At 53.3% G+C, this 13,544-nt stretch overlaps 1 protein-coding gene across 2 annotated transcripts in view; it reads right to left on the bottom strand.

Annotated features, from left to right (window-relative positions):
* Positions 1-13,544, bottom strand: part of Ephb6 (EPH receptor B6) — a 14,753-nt gene extending 1,209 nt beyond the window's left edge. The window contains exons 1-15 of one of the 2 annotated variants that reach the window (XM_069996925.1): positions 13,173-13,544; positions 6,218-6,338; positions 5,588-5,789; positions 5,243-5,307; positions 4,194-4,977; positions 3,400-3,555; positions 2,908-3,258; positions 2,624-2,748; positions 2,339-2,501; positions 1,883-1,997; positions 1,576-1,628; positions 1,277-1,396; positions 923-1,170; positions 608-781; positions 37-186 (exon numbers count right to left, since the gene is read on the bottom strand). In XM_069996925.1, coding sequence (XP_069853026.1) covers positions 37-186; positions 608-781; positions 923-1,170; positions 1,277-1,396; positions 1,576-1,628; positions 1,883-1,997; positions 2,339-2,501; positions 2,624-2,748; positions 2,908-3,258; positions 3,400-3,555; positions 4,194-4,977; positions 5,243-5,307; positions 5,588-5,687 — 2,604 coding nt within the window. In that variant the 5' untranslated portion in view covers positions 5,688-5,789; positions 6,218-6,338; positions 13,173-13,544. The remainder of the gene's footprint in view (positions 1-36; positions 187-607; positions 782-922; positions 1,171-1,276; positions 1,397-1,575; positions 1,629-1,882; positions 1,998-2,338; positions 2,502-2,623; positions 2,749-2,907; positions 3,259-3,399; positions 3,556-4,193; positions 4,978-5,242; positions 5,308-5,587; positions 5,790-6,217; positions 6,339-13,172) is intronic. The other variant, XM_069996924.1, reaches the window with a different exon arrangement.

The raw sequence follows: 13,544 nt of genomic DNA, 5'->3' as shown, positions 1-13,544 counted from the left end.
CTCAGAGCACAGAAGGGAGGCAGGAGGAGCGCTCACCTCCTGCTCAGTCATGTCCCAGTAAGGCCGTTCCCCGTAGCTCATCACTTCCCACATGAGGATCCCAAAGCTCCAGACATCGCTGGCCGTGCTGTGCTTCCCGTGCGTGATGACCTCGGGCGCGGCCCAGCGCAGCAGAGAACTCGGACCCTGAGAGGCAGAGGCCACAAGAACACAGAGGGAATCACACTGACCCAGCTGGGATCGGAGTTCAGGGTCTCCTTAACGACCCTGCAGGGTGGATGGCCAGGGGATGGAGGCTCTGAGGTGCAGAGAACATGAACTTGTGCCAGCTAATAGAGGGTGGGGGTGGGAGAGGAGGAGGAGGGAAGGCTGGATGGGACTGGACTTTTGTAGGCCTCCTGTCCTCCCCAATTCCTTTCTGTACCTTAGTCTCTGAAATCCCTCCATGGCCCCTCATGCAGACTTGTCTCTCCCATCACAGGGGGAAAGCCTCCAACCCCCCTGTCCACCAATCCTCTATTATCCCGCCTGAGTCACCCACCCCAGATCCCATTCCACCCCCCAGCACCTGCTGAAGGATACCAAGCCCACTGGATCCAGGACTCACCTGAGGATGGTAACCCAGGCGGGCCACTTTGCACACCAGGTGGCTATTCACGAGCACGCTTTGGGCGGAGAGGGCGCGGTGCACGAAGGCAAAGCTGGACAGGTACTGCATGGCGGCGGCCACCCCCCTCTGCATGGCCACCAGCTGCAGGCTGCTGAACTGGCCCTCCCGTTGCTGAAGGGCAGGGGGCAGAAGTCAGTGAGGAAGGCAGGGCCACTGGCATGCCAGAGCAGTGTGGGAGGGCAGAGGTGAATTTGGCAATGCCCACCCCGGACCCCAGAAATCCCCCTCCCTTCCCCACAAGCCGGAACTGACCCTGAGGAAGCTGTCCAGGGGTCCGAGCTCCATGAGCTCTGTCAGCACCATGAGAGGCCGGCTCTTGGTGACTACGCCCTCCAGCCGCAGGATGTTGGGGTGCTGGAACTGGCCCAGCAGTGCGGCCCGGCCAAGGAAGGTCATCTGTAGGCTCTCTGCACCCCCAGCCCACAGGGCCTGGATGGCCACGGCCTGTTCCCGCCTTCCCCGCGGCTGCAGGCGGCCTCGACGCACTTCTCCGAAGGACCCTGGGAGAAGAGGCGTCGGAGGGTTCAAGGAAGGACCAGCAGTGTTCCACTGTGTTTAGACACCCCAGCCCCCCAGTGCCCCAGAGCTTCCCTGTCCCTGCGGTACCTGCCCCAATGACCTCTTCAATCTTGATATATGCGGGGTCCACCTCTCGGGCAAGTTCTCGGATGGCCTGGCAGGGGTCCTCATAGGTCGAGGGGTCAATGTAATACTTGACCCCAAGTCCTGCAGGATGGGGCATGCTCTAAGGATGTGTGTTTCAAGGCTGGGTACCCAGATACTCAGATGTGCCTTCTCCCCTCTGGAAGAGGGTGTAGAGGGCACCCTCCGCTCCCCCCCTCCCTGGGCCTCCCCATCACCCCAGCCCCAAGTCCCCTAACCCCAGCTCCACTCTGTGACCCCACCTGGACTGCTGTACTGCTGTAGTTGCTCCGTGTAGCCGGTCCCACGGCGCTTCCTGAGGGAGAAACCAACAACCTGGAATGATGCCCCCATTTCTGCCCCGTGGTGCCGGCCTGTGACCACCCTGCCGGGAAGTCTGTCCAACCGAGGTCCCGAGGGGACAGGACACTGCCAGGCCCCTCCTCTCTACGGCTGCACAAGGCTCAGGGCTGCTCCAGGGAGAAGGGTGTGGGGTGGGGGCTATGGCTCTGAAGCCAGCAGGGCTTGAACGGGGCTGGGCAGGTTGGGCGGGAGTGGCAGGGGTCTCACCGCTGGAAGATGACCGCCAGCACGGTGATGGCTGCCAGCAGGAGGAAGGCCAAGGCCCCCAGGATAGAGCCAATCACCAAGGACAGCTTCTCTGGAAGCTGAGAGGACAGCTCACCTAAGGGACCAGCACTGGGGTCACAGGGAGCCAAGCCTGATATAAACCCAAGAGAGCAGCCGCACCCCACTCGCCTGCACACAGCCATGCACAACGGTCACGTATACACACTCCTGCAACACACACCCACTCACGTCTACACTTCACACGCCACAACCCCCAGAGCACACACGATGTGTGTGTGTGTGTGTGTGTGTGTGTGTGTGTGTGTGTGTGTCTGCAACCCCACAAGCATTCCTCCCATAGCCCCAAGGTCAGGGGTCAGCCACCGATCTCCAATTGGAGGAGACTGGGTCAAGGTCATGGCAAGGACATCTGGGCCCATCTAGGCCTCCCCTCACCTTGAGGCAGTGTCTGAAAATAGACTTTTCCCCCATAGGGTCCGTGGCCAGCTGCAGTCCGTGCCCGCACCTGGAAACCATAGATGTGCCCAGGGCTCAGCCGTGTCACAGTGGCAGTGTTGGTCTCGCTGGTCAGGGTGAAGGAGTGAGATTCATCTTCTGCCTGTGGGCAGCGGTCATTCATTCACTTGAGGTCAAGCCTGGCCCCTGTCGCCCCCCTCCACCCCACTGCTGTCCGAGGTCTCCTCATTGCTCACACCTTCCCTTCCCGTGGGTGTGGCGCACCTGGTCATAGTAGCGGAGCTGGTAGTCTAGGATATTCCCATTTGTCTGCTCAGGCTGTGGCCAGGACACGGTGATGCTGCTGGCCGCCCGGCTCACCTGGTGTACCACGGGGACTGCAGAGGGGACTGAATGGCAGGGCAGTGACGTTAGGAGGGAGTGGGAGTCTCTGGGATCAGCCTTGATCACGGGAGGCAAGGGTCCTCAGACCAGGGACTGGAGGGAAGGCAGGAAGGGGGTTCTGAGGAGTTGAGGCAGGATGTCCTTCCGGTGGACAAAGCGCTCACCTTCGTGGCTGGTGCTGACATTGATGGCTGCGGCCTGGGGTGGGTCAGGGCTGAGCTCCGACACCCCATTGACAGCCTGCACTTCCAAGATGTAGGGGACGTGTGCTCGGAGCCCCCCGACTAACACTCGGCTCTCGGTCAGGCCCCTCTGGCGGGGGTCAAAATGCACCTCGTCCCTGCAGCGGCGACATGTGGCCCCGCCGCCGCCCTCCGGGTGGTCCCCGCATTCCTTGCACACGACATTGAAGAGCAGGTCTCCTCGGCCCCCCAACTCCTGGGGCAAACGCCAGTGAAGCATGAGCGCTGAGCCTTGTACCTCGAACCACAGTTCTCGGGGAGCCGATGGAGGGCCTGGGTAGGGTGGGAAGGGGGGAACGGGAGGGTGTGGGCCAGAAGGTGGGAGTGGGGACCCCCTCTTTCCCTGCCGTTGCACCCTACACCAGCCCTCCACTCCCAGGCTCTTTTCTGTGCCGTGGTCCTTGGGGGACTTACCAGTACAGGGGGCTTCTGGGGGGTCAGAACTGGCCCTGTAGAAGCCCTGGAGGCAGGGGCACACAGGAGCGGCAGGGTCAGGGGCGTGGCTACGGATGGGGCATGGAGAGCAGGGGGCATTCCCCGCCAAGGCCTTATAGGAACCCCTGGGGCAGGCTGAGGAGACAGAGAGGAGAACAGAGAGGGCATACTCTTTCCATTTGCCCCTCCCAAGACCCCGGTGCACCTGCATAGCCCCCTTTCCTTTCCATAGCTTTCCATCCCTCCTGAGACCTGGCCCCGGCCCCCTCTTTTCTGCAGCAAAGATTTAGTCTCTCAGTCATGGGGAAAGAATTGTATTTCCACCAGTGACAGAGTGAGAAGGGCTGGGGGCTGCAGGTGGGCAAGGCCGCCATGTCCTTCACCATACCATACCTACCAGCACCTTCCACCTCCTTCCCAGATACCCACGGCAGACCGGGGCGGGGGACACAAAGGATTTGCCTCCCGCACTAAGCCAAGAACTCGACAGTTGTTGATCTCTATCACGTATTAGGCTGGCAAATCCCTGGGATTCTTCGCAATTGCTAGGGAAGGCTTTGCAGTTTCCAGAAATATCAAAAGGGTGGGTATGAGTTAACTCTGTGTGCTTTAGAAACTGAAATTGGGGGAAACGGGTCATTTCCTCATTTGGCTGCTTCCTGACCAAGGGTTTTGGTATTCAGGAGAGGAGCGCGAGATGAGGAACAGGAGGGAGGCGCTGGGCAGGTAAGGAAGGAGGGGTGCAGAGCAGGTGGGACAGGCACGACTCTCACCTTGGCAGATCTTGTCTCCACGCACAGGCTGGTGGCCAGGCTGGCAGCGGCAGCCCCCGACAGCCACCATCCACTTGCCTTCCCCGTTACAGTGCAGCCTGGGGGGGCTGCCCCCTGCCTGGCCCCCTACTCCATCCTCCTCGGGCTCTGCGTGAGCCACGCAGGTGCCCACGGCTGCCACCAGGGAGGCCCCCCCAGCTCCACTGGCCTGGGTCTCAGGGAAGGAGGCAAAGGCACGGAGAACAGTCGGGCAGGTGTAGGAGAACAACTTGACTGCAACAAGGGCCAGGCAGGCCCCGGTGTCCTGAAAGGCTACGTAGAAACCACGCTGGGTCAGAGGCCCAAAGCTCCGCTCTTTGACATTCAACTGCAGCCCAGCGCGCTGATGGGTCCTGTGAGGTCCCACGGTCCACGTGGAGGAGGAAGAGGAGGAGGTGAAGGAGGACGATGAGGCCGGAAAGCTCTCATCGGCTGCAATAGTGTCCACCTTGGTCCAGCGCTTGAGATGCCAAGCTGAAATGCTGTCCAGGCTGTCTGGCTCTTCGGCCTGGCGGTAGTACAGGGTGAAGGTCTCCCGGCAGGCGCCCCCACTCACACCCAGGCTGGAGCATGCTCTCACGGAGAAGTGCAGTCGGATGTGGACCCTCTGAGCCCCTCGCCGCTCCACGAAGTGTGTCTGCAACCAATTGTCCTGGGCAGTGCCAGGAGGGGCCCCCGCCACGTGGCATGCCTCGAAGGTCCTTGTCAGGCGCCGCTGGTCATCTAGAACACTCACCTCGTCCCACTGCAGGAGGGGGGCGAGAAATGGGACCAGGAGAAGTATTAGCTGCTCAGGGGTTAGGGAGGGATGGAGGGGAGGGTGACAGTAAAGGAGATGCCTCTATTCCACTGAGCCTTAAAATGGACACAAGCCCAGCAAGGAGAGGATGCCTTTCCATCTTGTTCCTCTAGGGGGGAGTCTTACTCCCTTTACCCAGAATTCCCTTCCTGAGCAGGGCTCTCTAGGGGACTAGGGGGGTGGGGAGGAATGAATGAAGAGTGACACTCACTCCACCTGGTGGGTAGGTGAGCCAGCCGATCTCAGAGGTCTCTCCTGTGGTGTCCAGCAGCACCTCTGTCCAGAGATAAAGAGGGACATGTTGCCAAACCTCCAGCTAGCACTATTAACCCCCAGTCCACCCCCATGGAGAAGGAAGGAGTTCTCCTTCCCTGGTCCATTTAACTAGCCAGCAGGAACCCAACGCCAGGATCCTGTTTCTGAAATACATGATCGGGTCCTACATTTTCCTTTTTTGATCAAAGTCAGCCCTCTTCTCTGCCTTTTTTGAATCTTCTATTTCCCACCCACCCTACGCTCCCCCTGATAAGGGAAGGTCTCTGCCTCCTCTCCTTACCTTCCAGAGCCAGAACTGAGGGCCCCAGGACCAGGATCCACAGGCTGTACACCATGCCCGCCACTCGGTTCCCTGACTGGACAGTCCCTTCAGTAGCCATGGGACATCTTCGGGGTGCCCACCATTGCCCCGGCCATCACCCTGCTCCCTGGTGGGACTGAGGCTTTTTCAAAGCCTGAGGATCTACAGCTAAGCTTGCTTCCTAGAAAGACACAGAATCAGAAGGGGTAGGAGAGAGGATCCATACTCAGCCCAGCTGCCCACACCGGGTCCTGGGTCATCTGCAGCTCTCACTGTCTGTAGTGAGTCATGCAGACTCGACCTGCATGGGAGATCACGTACCAGGTTGCTCAGCCCTACTCCCTATGTGAATGTGTCTTAGGGGTCTCCTTAGAGGTAATGCCGGCTCAGTTTTACTTTTACTCTTTTCTTCTGGAAGAAGTTATTACAATTTTCCCGTTTACTCTCCTCCCCTGCTCTGCCAGCCACCCGGTATGGAAATTAGAAAACTGTTCTTGTTAAAGACAGGTGGCGCAGAAGATTTTCTATCCTTAAAGACACTTGAATTCTCCCATTGCTAGTGTGTCCCCCATCCTCTACCCCACCCCCCGCTCTCACCCCCTGTAATACCACTATGGATGCTCCAGACATTTCACGGAGGCAGTGAAGTGAGAAGGACACAGAGAGATGGCTGTGGGGTATGAGGAAGAGAAGGTGGAACAGATGCAGAAAGAGCACAGGCATCAAGATTCTGAAAGATAAATGAGGTTGTGTAAGAAGAGGATAGTGATGTAGGCACACTTTCTGAACAAAGATTCTCTACCCTAAGGGGGGCATTCCCTCCCATGGCTTACCGAAAAAGCATAGAACATAGGAAAAGATGCATCGTTTGCTCATATTTAAAGGAAGGCCTATTAGAACAACAGTGATGTGTCATTTGTTATAGACTGGATGTTTATATACTGGCCACTGTGGTGATAGTATTAGGAGGCCAGGCATCTGGGAGATAATTAAGTCATAAGGATTTATATGCAGGGGATTAGTGGTCTTAGAAAAGAGACCCCAAAGGGATTTCCAGCTCCCTCTCTCCATAGTATAAAAGAACTATTTACAACCAAGGAAGGGAGCCCTTACAAGTACTCAATCATGCGGGTGCTCCTGATCTCAGACTGGCCTTCCGAACACTAACAAATAACTTTTTATTGTTTATGTCACTTGATCTGTGACATTTTTGTTATTGCAGGTGGAACTGATTATATGACATCATTGCTACCTATGAGATGGATAACACACCATGCTGGAGAAAATACGAGTAACAGGGTTTCTTCAATGTGTGGCTGCTTAGGCGTTCACACTGTAATACTGATGCGTGGACGACAGCTGCTATAGGCATCTAGTGGCTCCACTTCTAGGAAATTCTTCAGGTGTACCATATTAGTTTGAAGAAGAAAATCCTGTGGACTGTGTGTGTGTGTGTGTGCGTGTGCGCGCGCTCATATGCGTGTGTGTGTGCACGCTTGTGTGTCTATGTATACTAGGGTTTGAGCTGAAGGCCAGAGTGCTTTCCCTTTGCTCAAGGTTAGTGCTCTACCACTTAAGCCACACTCCACTTCTGGTTTTTTTGATGGCTCACTGGAGAAAAGCCTCTTTAAAACTTTCCTGCTGGCTTCAAACTTTGATCCTCAGATCTCAGGCTCCTGCGTAGCTGGGATTACAGGTCTGAGCCTGGTGGCAGCAAGAGCGTCTGTGAATTGCTTATAGGGGAAAGACTGTCTATGAATAGAAAGATGGTTGGGAGATGGTGACACATTCTTAACAAGGCGCATGGGCTGTTTATGTGCAGATATGAAAATGATTTCCACGTGAAAGGAGGATGTGAAAAACAGTGTCATCTCCCACTTTCAAGCTTAAGAGGAACAAATACATATGTATGGGAGGGTATTTTGGGAGGGATATATGCAACTTGAAGAGAAAGAAAAAGAAGGAGATTGGGGGGCACAGGGAGATTTATTTCTTGTTGTAGTCTAAGTTCTATATTTAAAACGTTCGTGCATGTAATATCTTTTCAACTAAATCATTAAAAGTTTCTTTTAAGAGTGTAGTTAACTTTCTAGTAAGATGAATCAAAAATACTGACTATGCCCTAAGAGTAATTTCTCTGTACGCCTGGCCTAGGAAACCTGTCTGAGTCTCTGAAAGCCAGAGCATGAAGCCTACAAGCTATGTCTGTAGGCGTGGCCCGAGGGCTACAGGAAGACCAGAGGACCCAGAATCTTCTCTGTTTATTGATCTAGAGATGGGTGGTACTCTGTCTCTCTCCGCTGTTTTGTCTCAAAGTCTGTGTGTTGCCCAGACAAGACAATTTGACTGATTTACTACGGTTGAGAAAAATAAGCGGGGGAGGCATGATGCTCACATTGCTCACAAGAAAGGACTTGCCCCCTTGGATATGTGTGGCCTTGTGACCCAAAGGAACCAAAACCAAGCCATGAAACCACACTTCACTATGATCAGTAATAAAACTTGTAATTTAATTCTTGCACCCTTCATTTCTCTTCTGGTCATGGTAACTGTGCTGTAAGATGAAATCTTCAGTGTCAGCCTCATAAAGCTCTCATGGAGAGACACCTTTTCTACATTCTTATAGGTCGAGGTATAGTGGCCATCTTCCAATTAGTCACTGAAACCAACCATCCCTCTGACACCCTATGCACAAAATAATTCAACTCAGAGCCTGTGGAAGCAACTAAGAGGCACTTCCATATAATAATTAGTTCCTAAAAAAACATAGAGAGGGTTGGGAAGGTGGCTCAGTGGTAAAGCGCTTGCCTTGCATGCATGAGGCCCTGGGTTCGATTCCTCAGCACCACAGAAGCAAAAAAGAAAAAAGCCAGAAGTGGTGCTGTGGCTCAAGTGGTAGAGCACTAGCCTTGAGCTGAAGAGCTGAGGGACAGCGCCCAGGCCCAGAAGTCAAGCCCCATGACCGGACGCCCCCCCCAAAAAAATAAACATAGAGATTCTCTTCAAATAACTCCTAAACACTTCTGGGATCATTCACAGATTACCTACCAGCACAAGAGAAGAAAAGGGAGATAACAGAATAAGAGTACACAATGCCCTCTTCATTTCCACAACGCTGGTCTATCAACACTAGTTGTTTAGTAAACATCTGGAACAATTCAAGGTGTAGGTCCAACCACCCAAATCTAAAACCTTCCTTGGAGGACTTGCTAGACACACCAAAGCAAATCAGATTCTGTCCAGAGCCACAGCCTTCCAGCACAGGCTTATCAAGAACAGAATATGCCCAAAGTTTTGTTAACATCACAATGATATTTTTGCCATTGTTGTCTGAAAGAGAACAACGCAAGATAGGAAAAGATGCACCACTAGAAATATTGGTTGTACAGCATGGAACATTCTAGAACATGAGGAAGGGCAAGATGTTGGCTTTGATGACACATAAAAGTAACACTGTTTGGGGACTGCAATATGGTGTTCTGGCGTAGAACCTATCATGCATCTTTATGACAACATGAAGCTGGCCTTTCTCTGAAAGATCCAGAAAAGAGTAAAAGCAATTATAAAATATGCTAAAGACACTTAGCTTCTGTCTTCAAGAATCAGAAAGAATAAATGGAAACACTACATGTAGATTGCTGCTTGAGCCATTTTTTTTTGAAATTTTACTAAGAACAAAGGTAATCAATTAAAAAGAAACAAAGATCTTAAAGGAATCCAGAAGTGTATTCTCATGTTGGATGAGAATTCCTTTCAGATTCAGACACAGAATATTGAACGTTAAAAAGAAGTGTCTTCAGGGAGGGGGGGGAAAGTTGCTGAGTCAGAATAGGCAATTTGATCAGGTCTTGCTTCTCTGACAAATCAATGATCATTTTTAATATATAAAACTAATGTTCAGTGTATCTGTCTTAAGACAAAGAAAATAGGAGAGGAGGAAAGCTTAAGATATGGAATAAATTGCTGTCAACTAATTCATACAACCGCAGGTTCTTCTGAAGCAAGTTTCAAAGGTAGAAAAACAGGAGACAAGAACACAAGTACAGCTCATGCCTGGAATATTAAACAGGCAGGACTTAGAAAATGACTTTCGAAGACAGCTTCGTTGGTTCTAGGAATGCAACATCTCTGCATTTGGTCCAGGAGAGCATCCTGGACACAGCCCAGTACATCCCTGTGGCCACACAGGGGTGGAGACCGATGGAAGATATGACCTACAAGGCCAGGACCCTAACTCCTCCTTCTCCTAGCTTTCCTGCCATTCCTCTGTCTACTACAGCTAATGAGAAGAAATGGCCAGGGTTTAGAAATCCTGCAACAACAACAAAAAAGTACAGAAAACTGGTCTCAATCAGGAAAACATTCATATTTCAAATGTGTACAAAGTTTTAAAAATATAAAACACTCGAAGCAGCAAAAAATGTGGATGTAGAATGATAGCTCAGAAAATGAGACTGATTAGACAAAGTTTCCTGTGATTAAAAAAATAAAATAAAATCCCAGCTCGGTTTCTGTAGATAACACTTTCTGTCTTTTTGATACAGAGGAGACACTAGAGCCTGCCACACTTCTGTGGTTTATAAAACGCAAGGAAAAGTCTTGGGCAGCAAGGTTGTATTTTATTTTCAGAAACTGGCAAAAATTAGAGATGTAGAAATGTAGCTCATAGAGCATTGCTTACGCAGTCTGTTCTCTATGAAAAATGAAAGATTTGCAAGCATATTCAATTAGCAAATCTGTAAGAGCTTTAAAAATTAACTGCTAAAATTAAATGTTAAGTACCTATACTTTGTAAAAACAAATCCAGCTTACTTAATAGAGTTTCCGCATCTCGATCTACAAAGTAATTTTTTTTAAAATTGATCTTATAAGCCAAATTGGCCTGAAAGAAGGTATGACAGAGATATATTAGATCATTAAAACTAGCTGTGGTAGGAGGTAGAGGATGTAGAGATGGAGGATGTAGGTGGGGATAATTAATTTTGTCTTACACCTCTCTGGATATTCTTCTTGTTACAACAGCATACCTTATTTTTATAGTTAAAAATCTAAACAAGGAAAGGAGGAAGATGCTTTTATAACCTAGACAAACACAGCCTCTATTTACATTGAATCTCTTCTTTCTTTTACCTTCTGGATTTGAAAATATCTAAGGATCTTCTTCGATGGTAAAAGGAAAATAGAGACTGAGAGTGGAGCAGTTGAAGGCCAGATAAACTTTTATCCCTGGATATTCTCTCAAAAGCCCCTCTCCCAAGAAGTTCAAGTCAGCCTCAAGTTTCTCTCCTACAAGGTCAAGTTAAGAATTGGGACTACAGAAGGAAAGGGCCATGGAGGGGAATGGCTGTGGGGGTGGCTAGCCTATCAGAAAGGTATCATTGCTAGAAGAAACAGAGAAACAATTTGGCTCCAGATTGCTAGGCTGGCTGCTGTCCAGGAGAGGGAGTATCCCTGAGGACAGACAGGCCAGTGGTTTTAGGTCTGTGGCGGTTGCTGGTCTGGTTCTTACACCTGTTAACTGCAGGGTGAGCGTGGGGGGGGGGGGGAGGGAGGGTGTCAGCCTATGGCCCTGTCCTCTGTCCTGCTCAGCAGCTTTTCAACGCCCAGGAAATTCCAGCATAATCCATGCTCAGCGTGTACTCTTTCATCTGTATGCTGGAGATCCTCAGAGTAGCTCTCTCCGTGCTCTGGCCTTCTGCCTTGAAAAAAAAAATCCCATAGGGCTTTAGGTGGCAGCTAAGACAGACAGGGAGGAGGAGGCAGCTGTCCTCCGGCTCTCGACCTCTCTGCTGTCCAGGATGGAGAAGCTAATTGGTGGACTATTTAGCCGAGAGCAGTCCTGAGGTCCCCGGAGGCCTCCTGCCTCTCAGAATGTCCTCCAGTTCATGCCCACTCATGAGACACATGTACCTCCTACTCCCGGGCCTAGGGAACCTTTTAAAATGCAGTCAGTGCCTGGATCTAGCCAGACAGAAGGCAGAGAATGAGCCATTCTAACTACCTATTAACCAGGCCCATGCATGTCTCTGGGAGACAGTGCTAAGGAGAGTTCTGGAACAAGTGGTACATGTGTAGAAGGGATGAGGAGTGAAAGCTAGGTGAGGGCAAGACGCAGCACCTTTGTCCGCAGGTGCCTGGGGGTATGTCTACCAGGCAGAAGGCTAAGGAATGCATATGAATGCGGTGGGCAGCAGCAGGCAGCTGGGAGGTGTGTTTGTGTGCTTGTGTATGGCTGGTTCTGTAAGGGGTCCTGGGAGCTCCTGTTCCTTTTCTGGAGGCCCTGTAACACCCCAAGTCCGGCTGGGAACCGGTCCCCTTGGGGATGCTGCCAGAGAAAGAGCCAAACAGAGAAAGGGAAACTGAGTCTTCGTGCCTTCCAGACACTGCCAATCCCTTTCCACCTGGGGTGCAGAGGTCTTGGGCCCCCTTGAGGCCAGGGAGGAAGGAATGGAGAGGAGCTGGGAGGGCTGCCTGCTGTCCACCGCTCAGCCATCTAGGTCTATGACTCCCAGCATTCTAGAAACTGCGCTGTCCTGGCCACCTTCTTACACCCTTAACAGACCAACTGACGCCAATGGAACAACCTTCTCCCTAGGTCATTTAGGTCCGAAACACCACCCATCCCAATCTTCCTCCAAGGAAAATGTCCACTGCCCTGAAAAGTCTGGTGCTCAGCTGAGCAGCACCAAGTCCCCAGTGCCCTATGAGCGGGACAGCTGCCCCGGACTACAGAGAGCCCCCACCACTCCAGCCTCTGGTCTCTCAGCTCAGAGCTATCATCTCCTGTTCCAGAGCCTGAGTCAAACTCCCATGGCGGGTGGAAGGCCTGACTTAACTGACTGGGAACAGGCTGGGCAGATCTTCTCTATGGGCACTGCCAGGGACATTACAACATCAGCTCTGCTGGGCCTACGCCAGCTCCCCCAGGGATGGGAGGAGAGAGGGTGCCAGACTGCCAAGATCAGTAGGCAGGGGTGAAGGCACGCAGGGCCTAGTACCCAGATGTAGACAGGGGGGTGGAGTCCTGTGCAGGAACAGGCAAGAGACTCTGGTTGCAATTGGGGGGGGGGGCGGGTCTGGCAGGGAGCAGAATCTCAGCTAACACCTGCGGGGGACAGAGTGGGGGGCACAGCCGACCAGGCTTCTGGCTCCTCCCAGCTCCTAGGACATGGGAAAGAGCTCACTGGAGTTAGGATGGGCATTCCTTTTCAGAATGCTGACGGCCAGGCCTTTGGGAAGAACCCCCACAACGCCTAGCTCAGGACCCCAGAGCCAAAGCCAGAGGAAGGTCTCTGGGAGCATGGTGGAAGGGGATCCTAATAGCCCAGGGTTCACGGCGCATCCACAAGCACGGCTGGTGGGGTAGGGTGGGGGGGGGTAAGAGTTCAACACCCCTTAAATCCCTGCTCTAGGTAGGTTCCCCACAGGGGGTGCCCAGGCCCTGGCTGGGGCGGGGGGAGAACCCATCTACTTTGCAAACCTGAGTCTCCCTGTCCGCAGGCGCGCTGACCCCGTCCCCCCCCCCCCCAACTCCCCCAACGCCGCTCGCGGTTCCCGGGCTCACCTGGCTGCCGGCCTCAGCTCCGTGCGCTCTGCGCCCCCCGAGGCCGCGGCTCCCGGACCTCTGTCCCCAGAGCCGCGCGCGTCCTCTCCGCTCCGGGGACCCCCACCCCCTCCTCCCCTCGCCCCGTTCACCCGAGGCCCAGGTCCGCCGGGCGCCGGGGGCGGGGGGCGATCTGCGGCTCCGGGGTGGACGGGGAGCCGGCGTCAGCGGCTGGGTCTGGAGGCGAACCCTCGCGCGGCAGGGTAGATGTGGGGGGAGGCAACCTCGAAGGGCCCCCCGCGCCGCGATCGCCCGTCCCCGAGCCGGGTCGCGGGTCTCGGCGCCCGCCGCCGCTCCCGAGCCGTGGCTGGAGCGATCGCAGCCCGGCCCGCC

This window comes from Dipodomys merriami, unplaced genomic scaffold, assembly GCF_024711535.1.
Source record: "Dipodomys merriami isolate MVZ:Mamm:240054 unplaced genomic scaffold, mDipMer1.0.p SCAF_5, whole genome shotgun sequence".
Lineage (NCBI taxonomy): Eukaryota > Metazoa > Chordata > Mammalia > Rodentia > Heteromyidae > Dipodomys > Dipodomys merriami.
The sequence above is the reverse complement of the archived record's forward strand: the minus strand, read 5'-3'. Positions and strand labels throughout refer to the sequence as shown.